The sequence below is a fragment of the Mercenaria mercenaria genome, chromosome 1 (assembly GCF_021730395.1).
Source record: "Mercenaria mercenaria strain notata chromosome 1, MADL_Memer_1, whole genome shotgun sequence".
NCBI lineage: Eukaryota > Metazoa > Mollusca > Bivalvia > Venerida > Veneridae > Mercenaria > Mercenaria mercenaria.
The window spans coordinates 120,554,361-120,567,808 of NC_069361.1; the positions used below are offsets into that span (position 1 = coordinate 120,554,361).

Sequence of the window (13,448 nt, forward strand, 5' to 3'; positions counted from 1 at the left end):
AATATTATGATAATTAGGATTTTCTTAACCTTAATTTTTAAGAGCCAGTATTTTATTTATTTAACTGATAAGGATTTTTAATACTTGATGATCTCTTATATTATAGTTTGTTCGTATTGATGTATTTTGATAAGGTATGTCTTGCATAACAGTTCATTTTTGTTTAAGTCGGTTTTAAAAGCTCATTAGAGGTTAATTCATTTGTTACATTTGCACCCATGTTTTAAATAAAATTTACTTGACTTGACTTGAAAATATGCTTCGTTGTTATGGGATTATCGTGCAAATTATAAGAAAGAATCTATACAAAGTTGATATTGTTGTTACAGGTTTAACAATATTAGTATCTATTCAAAAATCATTATACGGTATCAATTTTAGTTTGCAAAGCAATCATCATCTATCGCAGTTGTACTTATCACAGTTATTTTCCACCCCCCCCCCATAATTTATAAGTAGTGGACGTTCACTATCAATACATCAAGTACGCATTAGAAACAACTAAAGCAACCTTAATTCAAATTTGTATAACAATAACAATTCCAAACTACGCATGTGAGTGTGCCGCTCTGAAAATAGACGCCGATCATTATTATAGCAATAAAAGGATGAATTTAATTATAAAAAACATGTTGGTATTGATATCCTGAACTATTATTAAAAAGGGGAGTGGCGTTTGTCATATATCAACGGCAAAAGTACTTATTTTCATCGTATTTTATTCTGTCATTGTAGATTTTTCTTGTGCCTTTCTTCTTAAATCCAATTTTACCATTCTTAAGAGGATATGCCATTGTCCTCATATATCACATTACAACAGTATTTGTAAATAACATATTTTCCGCAGTTTAGGGGAAGGTCCCTATAATATCATTATAACTTCTGTCCAAACCAATTTATGTACGCAATAACATATGACTAAACTATGATATATATGATTTGTTGATACGCCAGTCTCAGTTACAACTCCTATAATTTTTAGGTAGATTTGTGATGTAACATAGTGTAATGTTGATGCAATTATTACATATGAAAATACGACTTATGCAATACAGTATATCAGATATCGCATATAAACAAGAAAGGTGTTGTCATGAAGGCAAAATGATTTAAAATCAAATTAATGTTACCAGTGCACTTCTTCCTTAAAGAAGTATATATATTTTTTTGTAAATTTTCTTGAAAACAATGTCTAAAAAATCAAAGTATTTTTCAATACAGATTTGTTTTTGTAACAAAAACAAGAAAAAAAAAACAGCAAAAAAAGCGACGATTTAAAATGATCATGTTTAAGTATCAATTAATTTTACATAATTTGACATTGTGAAACTAATAATTTTATGACATAACTGCCATTCAAGAAAGATTTGTGAGTTAACATGCAAATATTGCATATTACAGGTACCTTCTTTGATTTTGCAGAATGTAAACAAGAATCATGCTGTCTACATACGCGAAAAAAAAAAAACCAGTCCAATTCATGCTTTCATGAAAACACACAACTTTTTGCAACAAATATTAGCTATTTTTGCTAAGTTCAAGTAAAAATGTCTTTTCACACATGTACTTTATTCCTTAGGCTTAGCTACTACTGGATGATCAGAAGAACACATTAACTCCTTCTGTTTCAAGATTCACACTTTCAGTTCATACTATTCCTGGAAATTCTTACACAACTCAAACCGCTAAACAAAAATACAAAAACAGTCGCACTTTGTTACTGGGATAAGGTTGCAAAATTCAGGACTGTTCAAAATCTTTTAATATAAAAGTGTATTTTTGTTAAAGCTATATGAATGCAGGAATACTAAAAATCTATCAATCGAAGGAACGTATAATTGTCAAGAAGAAAACACAGGCTTTCAAGAATACTAGATCTAGCTACAAGGCAAACATTGATCAATTACATCATGCAACTAAGCTGAATAATAACTCAAGCACAGTAACAATTTCCTTATGAAATACATACATGATATACGGATCAGCTCACGCGGAAAACCCATTCTACTCGATACTCGGAGGATGACCAGAACGGGTACCAAGTCTCTGACTCGAAGTTACATCAAGTCAGCCAGTTTCCGTCAAGGAATTTCGCTATCTGACTCCGAAAATTTACGCTAAGTCACTCGAAGAAAATCCTTGGAGTGACTCGAGATGAAATCCAATAAGCGGAATACACACCTGTATTGGTTCCCTTGTTCCCGGGTCACTTGACGGAATTCCTTCGATTGACTCCGAGACAAATAAATAATTACCTAGTATACACATTTAATTGGGTCTTCGAGTACCTTCAAGGACAGATTTCAGATTACAAGGAGAAAGATAATTATATTTAACGTAGTGATACGCGAAGAAAGTAATTTATGAATAATTATAATAGTATCTTTCTATGTTACATTAAAATTAACCAGATATTTCTGTTCACTTATAACATTTTATGACTTTTTGAGTGGATACGGCAGCAATTATTTTCCCTTTTTATAATTCCTTCCAAATGAATAAATGAAAGACCATTTTCATAATGAAAATTAGTCAATCCACCTAAGTATAAGTTTCAATAAAAGATCACTATTCATTAACGGCCATTATGTTAAAGTTTACCTAGTTTTATAAAGTTTTTAATTTAGTTCAATTTACAAAAATGTGTTTCTGAATCTAATTTGAACTGTCAGAAACTATTTCAATATGATATTTAACAAATCACTATTGTTTCTGAAGAAGGCTAATGTAGCCGAAACGTTGATTAAAAATAAAGTGACTTGTTTTGAAAAAGTTTTTTGTAGTTTTGACTACTTATAAAACTTATACGCCAGTTATTTGAAAGTGTGTTTAGTTTTACAAAATCCTTAAATTTAGTCCATTTGACATAATCTATTTCTTATTTAAATTGCAAAGTCAGAAAGTATTCAGTATCATAATTAACAATTGGCTTTTTAGCGGGTGTTATTTTAAAGTACATCTAATTATACATTATGCTTAATTTAGTGCATTTTACATAACTTTATTTCTAAATTTAATTCACGAAGTCAGAAATTATTTCAATATCAAAATTTAACAAACCCTTTTATTTATTAGAGTAACTGTTTAGTTGGTAACTCGGCAGGAGCCTCGTTACCGCCTAAACAGTTACCCTCGTGCCGGATATTCAAATTTTTACCCGCAACCAGTGAAAGATGATTATATGACTATATACTACTATTTGCAGATCAAATTGCCCCTTCAACTTTTTTTAAATCGATAGAGTTGCACGTTTACGTCACAAAAACGGTGAAGCAAAAGCTATTTTTTGGAGTAATCCTGACAGGTTAACACCGCCTCATCTGCAATAAATTATTCATTCACTTTGTCGTGAAACTTTTTTCTTTATCTTGACTCTATCTTTGAAGTATCGCCGTACTTGCATACATTGTAAAGTGCAATAATGTGATATTAGAGACGAAATTTCCAACCACGAAAGGTATGCAAAGTTTTATAGAAAGGTAGAGTATCGGTACTCTATCATTGTACCTTCAAGATACGCAACACCTGTAGATCTAATTATCATATCCATAAAAACCGATTTATTTGATATTCAAACTTTTTCAGAGTCTTCCGTAGCTTAACTATCGCAAATCTAACTCCATAATAGACATAGTTTTTTAATTTTATTTTTTGGTGGGTTTACGTGTAAAATAATTGAGGATTAATCACAGTACACCGTCATGTAAAGTTATTGGTTTTATCGTTTGCACATATGTGTAACGTTAATCGTGTTAAGGGGAATTATGATAATTTTACATAAATTAATGAGGAATTTAATCCCCCTTTTGATTAGTCTAAATAATGAGACCTCGGGTAGCCCGATTTTACATTTTGATATTTTACGTTGTCTTCCTAAAGGGGATATAGACCAGTCAAAAAATATAACGATATTCAACTTTTGAGTACAATTATTTGGACTACCTTTTGATACATATAAGTTTTATTTGAATTTATCTCATATTCACAACAAAATCAGCATTTAAACCCGAATCTAGCGATGGCAATTTCTTTCGAGTGGAGAAAATAACTCGTAACTGTTTCCTTGGATCGCGTCAAATTAGTTAGACTAAGACTCACATAATTATTCCGTAAGAAATTGTCGACTATTTTTCAACTAAAGAGGCATGGTCGGTTCCGGGATCCCAGAATCGAAGTTATGCCGTTCAATCAATGATGAGCGAATCCAACAACTCGAGTCAGTCGCGTTTTATAATTATAGTGAAAACTAAACACGAGATACATTATTTAAAAGAAAAGTGTGCAGCAAAAGGTACTGAAATTTAGGCAGAAAAAGGCCTTTAATGTCCACGCTACCTAAATGTAGTGTGCATTATGGCAAGATTCATTTAAATTTTAATGAAGATTAGATCTAGTACATCTGTCACATTCCAGTTAAACACCCGTTCCAACAGTATTTAAATCAGCATATCTCGGTCATGCAGCCAATGTAAACAAGTTCGTTCAGTGTATTTTTACTCGTATCGGAAAGGCGGAGTTACCTGTAGACGAGATCCAAAAATAGCTTCAGCATCGCTGCTTTTGTGACGTAAAGGTAAAGTCTATCGATTTAAAAAAGGCGAAAGGGCAATTTGATCTGCAAACAGTAGTATATATTGACCGGGCTTTAAACTATGTCAATAAACACTGAGACTTTCTGTTGTTTTTCGTCGGGCACAGGAGTTACACATTCTTGCTTCTTGATAGACTTAGTTTATTCTGAATTATAAAACATTCACAGTCCGAACTATTTTGGAAAAGATAACGGGCAAAACAGTCGAAATAAATTTAAGTCATATTTTTAAACCCTATATATGCCAAAATATTTGCTTATCTTCAAATTTGCTATAATTAATTATACCTTTGAAAATAATTGTCAAATATCTGTTTTGGCAGTTTAATTTCCCCCTCGACCTTCAAAGATAACAAATAACGGCTTGATTAAAAGGGCGGTACATTTTCAACTCTTTGATGTAGAATCGATATGACAAAGCATGGAGAGGATAAAATACGTACTTTGTAAGTACGTTTTTCCTCTTCAAGTCGTTCACAAATGAGGAAACTCCTCATTTTAACCCCAAATGTCATCGTGGGGAAAAGGCATCACCCAATTGTGTTTCCTTTTTTTCAGTTTGCCTTTATGTCTTTGCTCTCTCTCTCTCTCTCTCTCTCTCTCTCTCTCTCTCTCCACAACATAAGCTGTATCTTTCACAGAACATGTCATAGTCATAGTCAAAGATACACACCACTACCAGAATTAGATAGTTTGGTAAATATTCCGATTTTACTTCAGAAGGAAGAAAAAAGTTACATCTTTTCAACGACGAACACCTTGCACTTCTCGACTGCAAAGAAAGACACCGACATTTCAAGTTTGCGATTGATATAGACCGAGACGAATTCCTAGTACCAAATGTTATCCGGGAAAAGGAACTAAAACTCTTTTTGGTAAGATTTTGATTTATAAGTTTAATGAATTACACTTTTTTTTGTAGAAGTACTTATAAGGAATCACATCAGAACCAGGGTGTCAGGTAACTCCCGTGCTGCAAAAGAGATATGGTGATCTACATCGGTGCAGTAGATACATGATGCAATAACTACATTTTGTGTAAAACAGAAGAAAACTCATTATATACCTTAATAGTGCCTCCTTGTTCCTTTTTTATATATTTCTCGAGTCGAAAACGCTATGTTACGAAAACACATATCAGGAGCTATTACTTCGCATTTCTTTTGCAACATCATGGCGCATATTCTTAGTACGGAAATTAAATTCCCGCGCTGTATTTAATAGGCTAGTGTATGACAAAATTGTCGTAAGAAAGTCAATCTTTTCATTTCTTTTTATTATTTTGTTTTACCTGTTACTATTTATATGTTCAGATCGGAATATTATGAGTAAATGATTACGTAAAAACATAAGCATAAATATGCGAAAAACGTAATTAACAAACATTAACGTGATCTAACGATACTGAATGATACTGCTTGATTGTTTATCCGTGTTGTAAACATGTAGTGTTTAAGAGTTATTTTTCTGCATCGCTTAATTCATTTTCAATTACGATACGAGGAGCATAGGTGTATTTCGGAGCATACCGTCCAGGTTTTCTTCCATCTATCAATAGACCTTTATAACGGACACAGACATGAACATGGAAATGTAAACGTACCCTGTACTTTGGAAAATTTTCGCGGAGTGGGGATTTAGGAAGCGTGGTAGCTTGTTGTAATTGTGAATATATCTAATTATATACACTCAACAAAATTCCTAATTGGTCAGTTTATATTGTATTACTATTTTGTTTATAATGCATGTATTCACACGAAATTTCACAAACCGACATTTGAATAGGTACTGCAGCTAATTATTGATTAATTTTTGGCAACTCACAGCCAAAGTAACCGCATTGGGCGTTTTGACTAACATTACATATTTTGCACGTGCAGGCATGTGCACTAACATGCACGTGTTCGTTTACACTTTTGGCATTACTGACGAAAGTCCTACTAGAAACACAAACATCATGGTGAAATTGACACAAGAGCAACGCGATCGAGCTGTCGGAATGTTGCTAGCCGGGACACATTTAGACATGTGTGCAATTATTTTTACAGTTTCAAAAGAATGTTGATATAATTTGTTTGTAGCTGTTACTTTGATGGTTATTTCCATTTTTAACCTTATTTCTGTTTACAAGAACCTTCAGTCGTTGGTTATCTACCATCCGGGCTCTTTTGGCAAAATTTAACCCGAGGACAATTCATTAAAGTGACCGATTTTGAGTTTTGTTGTAAAATTCCTACAGCCCGTGCGCGTTGCTCTTGTGTCAATTTCACAATGATACTGTGAAATCATTAATATTCGTGGGGGACTAATTTTCGTGGATTTCATGGTTGAGTCAATCCACGAAATTTAATCCCAACGGACAAGTAAAATTCCCATTCATTTTATGTTCAAAAGTTGAAATCCACGAATTCATATCCCCACGAAATTGCCGTTTTGACCAAAACCACGACATTTCGTGCTCACGAAATTAAATGATTTCACAGTATGTGTTTTTCTAGTAGGACTTTCGTAAGTAATGCCAAAAGTGTTTACTAACAAGTGCGTATTGGTGCGCATGCCTGCACGTGCAAAATATGCAATATTGGTCTAAACGCCTAATGCGGTTACGCTGGCCGTGAATCGGCCAAAAATAAATCATTAATTAGCTGCAGTACTTATTCAAATGTCGGTATGTGAAATTTCTTGTAAATACATGCATTATTAACAAAATAGTAAAACAATATAAACTGACCAATTAGGAATTTTGTTGAGTGTTTAAGTATGAATGAAAGGTATTTTTAAATATGTACACGGATAAAGGTTAAACCCCGTAAAGTTGCGTGTCTTACAACACTTTCAAGGTGGCGCTAAATAGTTAAGAAATAATTCTTTCTGCAACAACTGAAATTGGAAACGTCTTTCAATAAACGGAAAAAGAATTTAGCTCAGATTAAGACACATTGTCGCAAAACTTGGTGGATGGCTAGCGTATATCAGGACCTATTTAAGAAAAGCATTTTCGGTCACTAAAATAAACATCAACTGTTGAAAATTTGCTTTTACTGCGTTGCTTGTTGATAAACTGGCAAAATAATTCTCATAATTTACAAAACCAAAACATATAAATTAATCAGTTAGAAGACAAATATTAAAACTAAAAGTATGCAACGTTTTATTATACTGAACATAGTATTTTATTTTCACAAGATGTAGATATAAGTTTTCGTCAATATTTTCTTTGGGGACAAGATTTATTCTAACAAACACCAGCTTGTGACGCCATTCACATCCACACAAGACGATCAAAGTTACCGAGAGCGCAGCACGCGTGCTAAATCAAAAAAAAAAAAAAAAGATAAAAAAAAAAAAAAATAAAAAAAAAAATAATAATGATAAAAATAAACAGCTGAATATTTAATATCTGAACTGAAATGCTACAAAGCTATTGGACCAGTAAAGCAGCAGCAGAAGATAGCACGACCAAGAGTTATAAAGATTTGCTGTGCCTTAATAATTAGACGAAAACATTTGAATTTAATATTTTAAGAATAAAACGAACCCCTGTGATAATGTGTTTCAATTTTCAAGTTTAAACCCCCCCCCAGAGGTTATCCGTAGTAAATAATACATCTATATTGCACGTGTCCTTTGTAAAGGTCTAACAGCCCAAATTCCTTCTGTTACGCAAAGTAAAGTTATTACATGAATAGTCCCCGTGTTTTGATAGAAAAGTTATTGTGTTAGAGATGATTTTACCCAAAAAGAAGTCTAATGTCTTTGTATGTTGATAATCCTGGTTTTTTATTATTACCTATGTATCAAACATACAATTTTAGATGCGTCAAGCCTAAGCTGTAAGTAATGTGTGGTATAAAGCATCGTGTAGCGTAGAAATCCTTAAAAAGAATGCATATAAAGTCTTAAGATGCTTCAGAATTTTCTTAATTTTTATCTTAAACAAAAAAAATCAAACATGAAGAGTCACATTCTGACGCAGCCGTCATTCACCACATGGAAGTGTTAATGAATACACATGCAAACTGTCTAAGTGCATGCGCATGAAGCGCCTTTAAAACCATTATTTCTTCTTTAGTGACTTCATTCTTGGCAATTAGTTCATTTTGCGACAAAGTTTCTTAAGAACAGTCAATGAAATACCATATCTTCAATGTGTAGTAAGTTCGTATTGATTGTGGAATTTCACTCATTTTCCCGTTTATTCTCCATGTTTAACAATGTCTTTGTTTACATTTATGTATTTATTGAGGTTGACTCTTTCATAGTTTAGTTTTGCATGTAAATTTCATTTTTATCTTCTGTTAATTTCTTCTCTTCTTTACATTTGTATCTTCCTTTAAAAAAGTTAATATCATCTGTTAGATATTTTCTACTTCTTCCCTAGTCACTTTTTCATCAGAATCTTTGATTTGGTGTGAAAAAAATAAACACTTGTATCAGTGTGTTGTATTTGCCCACCAAAATATCCAAATCAGTATCTTTATTGAATACCACTTTTGGACTTACTTCAGCTGCTGATTCACCTTCCGCTGATTCCTATTCAGGCATTTCTTGGCTCCGTTTAGTAATGCTACTAGACATGTGTGACGAAGGTCGGAGGAGGGAAAGCGGACATCGGAGTACGGAGTAAATATAGGGGTTGTCTCAAAGTAATATTGACATACTACTATCAAGTATAAAAAAAGGATTTGTTCTCAAGTTAATTTAATTTATACAATAAAGTTATATATACACATGTAGTATGATTTTCCCTCATGAGTTTAGAGAGTGACTTCTTAGTTCTGTCTTTGCTTCTGCTCGTTGTTAGTCTGCTCTGGTTGTGCAAGTTCATCGTCATTTTGGGTTGCAAATCATTGCAGTTAGCATCCGCAAATGGCAAATTCGAATTTGTGGCTGCAGCGTGAGGCCGATCTACAGGGCGGCTATATCCGTCACGAGACCGATCTGAAAATTATTCAATAATTAACTTCGGTGATATCGAAAATGGTGATACTCAAAAAGTAGTTATTCTTGATGATAGTGTCTGTGAAGCCAGTCAAAACAATATTATAAAGTATTGCATTTGAGATTGACATCAGGTGTGTTCAATTATGTATCTTACTCAGTCATATTACAAAGCTCTAGAAGATAAATATTATGCTTTTTTCTTTATATTGTACTTGAATGCCACACACAAAAAAAAAACAAAAAAAAAAAACGAAAATTATATAATACCAGGAGAACAAAATATTAATAACGGAAAATTCAAAGAAGCATCAAAAGTACAATACGACTGCTAGAAATTTTAGCGAAAATTATTATGTTTTCAAATTAATTTGTTCTAAAGCATTTAAATATATAGCTTGGGATTTTCAAAAGTATTAAAAGCTTAAGAACTGACGACTTTGTTCCTAAAGTTAAATTTGACATTGACTTATGCGGATATGCTACTAAGCGGCAAGATAAAAAGAGAAATGGAATCATATCCTCAGAAAGAAAAACGAACAACTGGAAAACAAATTGAACAGACCGTCAGACATAGGTAGTAATGAAATAACTGATCTTGGAAATCCAGATGAGCCTTGTAATGCAGTTTCAAGACAATTATTTATAGAAAGTTTTAGAAAGTATTCTAAAATAGTACAAACTAGAAGATTAAAAGTATTCTACAAACACCTGAAACAGAAATAAAAACTTTTGAAGAATTCACTATGAAAAAATGTTAAAGTTGAGTTACAATGTAAAACTGAAAAAAAAGAAATGAAAGCTTTGTCCTATTCACTTGAGGAATCTGAAAACTCTGACATGAAAGACGTTGAAATAAACAAAGCAGTTCGGGCATTCAGTAACCTCATTGAAGACTTAAATGATAAAATCAATACATCTTAGGAAACAACTTCAAGACTTGGTAAATATTGTTAACGGACGCTATCTTACTTAAGCTAACAGATAAATTTTAAAATTATATCAGTAAATATAGTACTATGATAATTAAATAAGGGAATAATATGGACTTTGCAGCTATAGAGAAGCAATCAGTGTAATTAGTTTTGCATTTTTAAAACAAGAAACTGCATTACCAGTCCAAAAACAAATATTACTGTCGACGGTTGAAATGCTTCTAATCTTGATGATATTGGCTAATTATCAAACATGGAAGAATAATTATAGTCAAACACATTTTGTTAAAGTTGGTGAAGATCGGATGAGAAATGTTTGACTTAGAGTGCGAAGAAAAGTAAAAAAGCCGATTTTCGGTATTTCAAGGATCATAAAACCTAGGACGATTTAGTTAATTAACGAATTCGGCCGAGGACTGACGGACAAACATCATTGTTCAAGTTTGGTGAAGATTGGACTTAGTGCGCACGTAAAGGGCCCTAATATTATGACTCGTAGTATAACGATCCTTTTAGGTCCCAGGACCTGATCGTTTAACGGTAATCCAAGGGCCAAAATTCCGAAGTGCCTGGGCGAATTTGGCTGGTTATCGATATTCGGCGAAGAATTTTTTGTAAACACAGTTTGTTCAAGTTTGGTGAAGATCGGATGAGAAATATTATACTTAGAGTCGGACAATATTTGTGACAGACAGACAGACAGATAAACACAGAGACCGGAGTAAAATATGACAAGAAATTTTTATGAAATTTTTCATGTGTAATGAACTAGGTCCCATTTTCTTGTCATGTTTTTAATTTATAGATAGATTTAACATTTTAGTATTATTGTGATTATCTAAAGTATTTAAAGGACCACTTTGGTTTTAGAAACCGTAATTTGTGATTTGGTTTTAGGCAACATCAGTGGCGTGCTAAATAATCCAGATGAAAAATGGGTTGGCCGTGATGCCAGTAAGACAGAAGCAAATGGCACAAATGTAGCTGCTGTAGTCACAAGGGCACAAGCAGAGAAGGAGAAGAAGCCTATGAAGCCACTTAAGGTACCTGTAATTAAAGAAGATGAAATAACGGTTGAGTTGCTTAAGAAAGCACAGTCAGGGGATAAGTCATTGAACAGACTATGGAGATACGCCAAAGAGAAAAAGATAAAGTCGACAAAAGGTGGCAATAAGTACAGATGCGAGATAAGCAAAGACGTATTGTACAGGATCTTTGAGACAGTGAAGGGCGATAAGAAAGTAGAAACCAAGCAGATAGTGGTCCCGAAGATATACCAGAAGCGTGTAATGTCCTTAGCACATGAATCTATAGTTGGTGGACATCTTTCTGTTCGCAAGACTGTAGACAGAATATAGTCAAGCTTTCATTGGCCAGGAATATCAATCGACGACACAAGGTTTTGTCGTTCATGCGATATTTGCCAGAAAACAGTACCGAAAAGTTCAGAAGGTACCTCTTGGTGAAATGCCAATCATGGATGCTCCATTTCAACGAGTTGCAGTTGATTTCATTGGGCCAATTTCGCCTGTTTCAGAAAAAGGAAACCGTTACATCTCGACAGTAGTTGATTATGCTACACGTTATGCAGAAGCAGTTGCTTTACCAAGAATAGAGACAGAAAATGTTGCAGAAGCATTGTTAGACATATTCTCGAGAGTAGGTTTTCCTTCTGAAATTTTAAGCGACAGAGGTAGCCAGTTTACATCGCAACTTATGGAAGAAGTATGCAGACTCGTGTCCCTTAAACAGTTGTTTACGACACCTTACAACCCGAAATGTAATGGCCTTTGTGAGAGAATGAATGGAATTCTCAAAAGTATGCTAAAGAAAATGTGCCAAGAGAGACCAAAAGACTGGGATCGATATATATCTGCTGTATTGTTTGCATACAGGGAAGTCCCGCAAGCCAGTACAGGATTTTCGCCATTCGAATTGTTAGAACAGTGAGAGGTCCAATGCAGGCACTTAAGGAACGTTGGACAGAAATCGAAGTTCCAGAAACAAGGAACACGTATGAATACGTGCTAGATCTACGGAACAGACTAGAAGAAACGTGCAGAATTGCAAGGGAGAGCCTCAGCAATGCACAAGTAGAATACAAACATCATTATGACAAAGAGGCAAGAGCACGAAGTCTCGAGCAAGGAGACAAAGTTTTAGTCCTCCTGCCTACATCTCACAACAAACTCATGTTGCAGTGGAAGGGTCCATTTGAAGTAGCTGAAGTTGTAAACAAATTTGATTATAAAGTGAAGATAGGCGACAGAGTAGATGTTTACCACATAAACCTTTTGAAGAAATTTGAGGAGAGAGAAGATAAGGTCTGTGCAAGTGTAGCAGTTATAGAAGCAGAGAATGAACGTGAAACTGGGGTAGTTGATGATGAGAGTTTACTGAACTTAGTAAACACAAGTGTTACAGAGACGTACAGAGATGTTTGTGTAAATGAGCAGTTGTCTAGAGAGCAGAAAGCTGAAGTGTATGCTCTGCTTGAAGAATTTAAAGATATATTCACTGATGTACCAGGGACAACTGACCTTGAAGAACATAAGATTGATTTGACTGATGAGACACCGATAGGTGTTAGACAGTACACAATACCTTACGCAAAGAGAAAAGACGTTGAAGACGAAGTTAAGAATATGTTAGAAGCTGGAGTCCTAGAATCAGCAAATTCAGATTACAACTCCCCGGTTGTTCTTGTGAAGAAGAAAGACAATACAAACCGCTTTTGTATAGACTTCAGACGCATTAATTCTTTCACGAGGTTCGACACGGAACCTATGGGTAACGTAGAGGATATTATGGCGAAGTTGAAAGAAGACAACTACTTCACAAAGATTGACCTGACCAAAGGTTATTGGCAGATACCAATAGAAGAAAAGTCGAGGCATTTGACAGCATTCACTACTCCAGAAGGCAGTTACCAGTTCAGAAAAAAATGCCGTTCGGAATGGTAAATTCTGGGACAACATCCA

General features: G+C 33.9%; 1 protein-coding gene across 2 annotated transcripts in view; it reads left to right on the top strand.

Annotated features, from left to right (window-relative positions):
• LOC123524872 (uncharacterized) overlaps positions 1-13,448 on the top strand; it is a 192,396-nt gene that overhangs the window by 136,978 nt on the left and 41,970 nt on the right. For both annotated transcript variants that reach the window (XM_053522050.1, XM_045303415.2), the window contains exon 3: positions 5,312-5,466. In XM_053522050.1, coding sequence (XP_053378025.1) covers positions 5,312-5,466 — 155 coding nt within the window. The remainder of the gene's footprint in view (positions 1-5,311; positions 5,467-13,448) is intronic.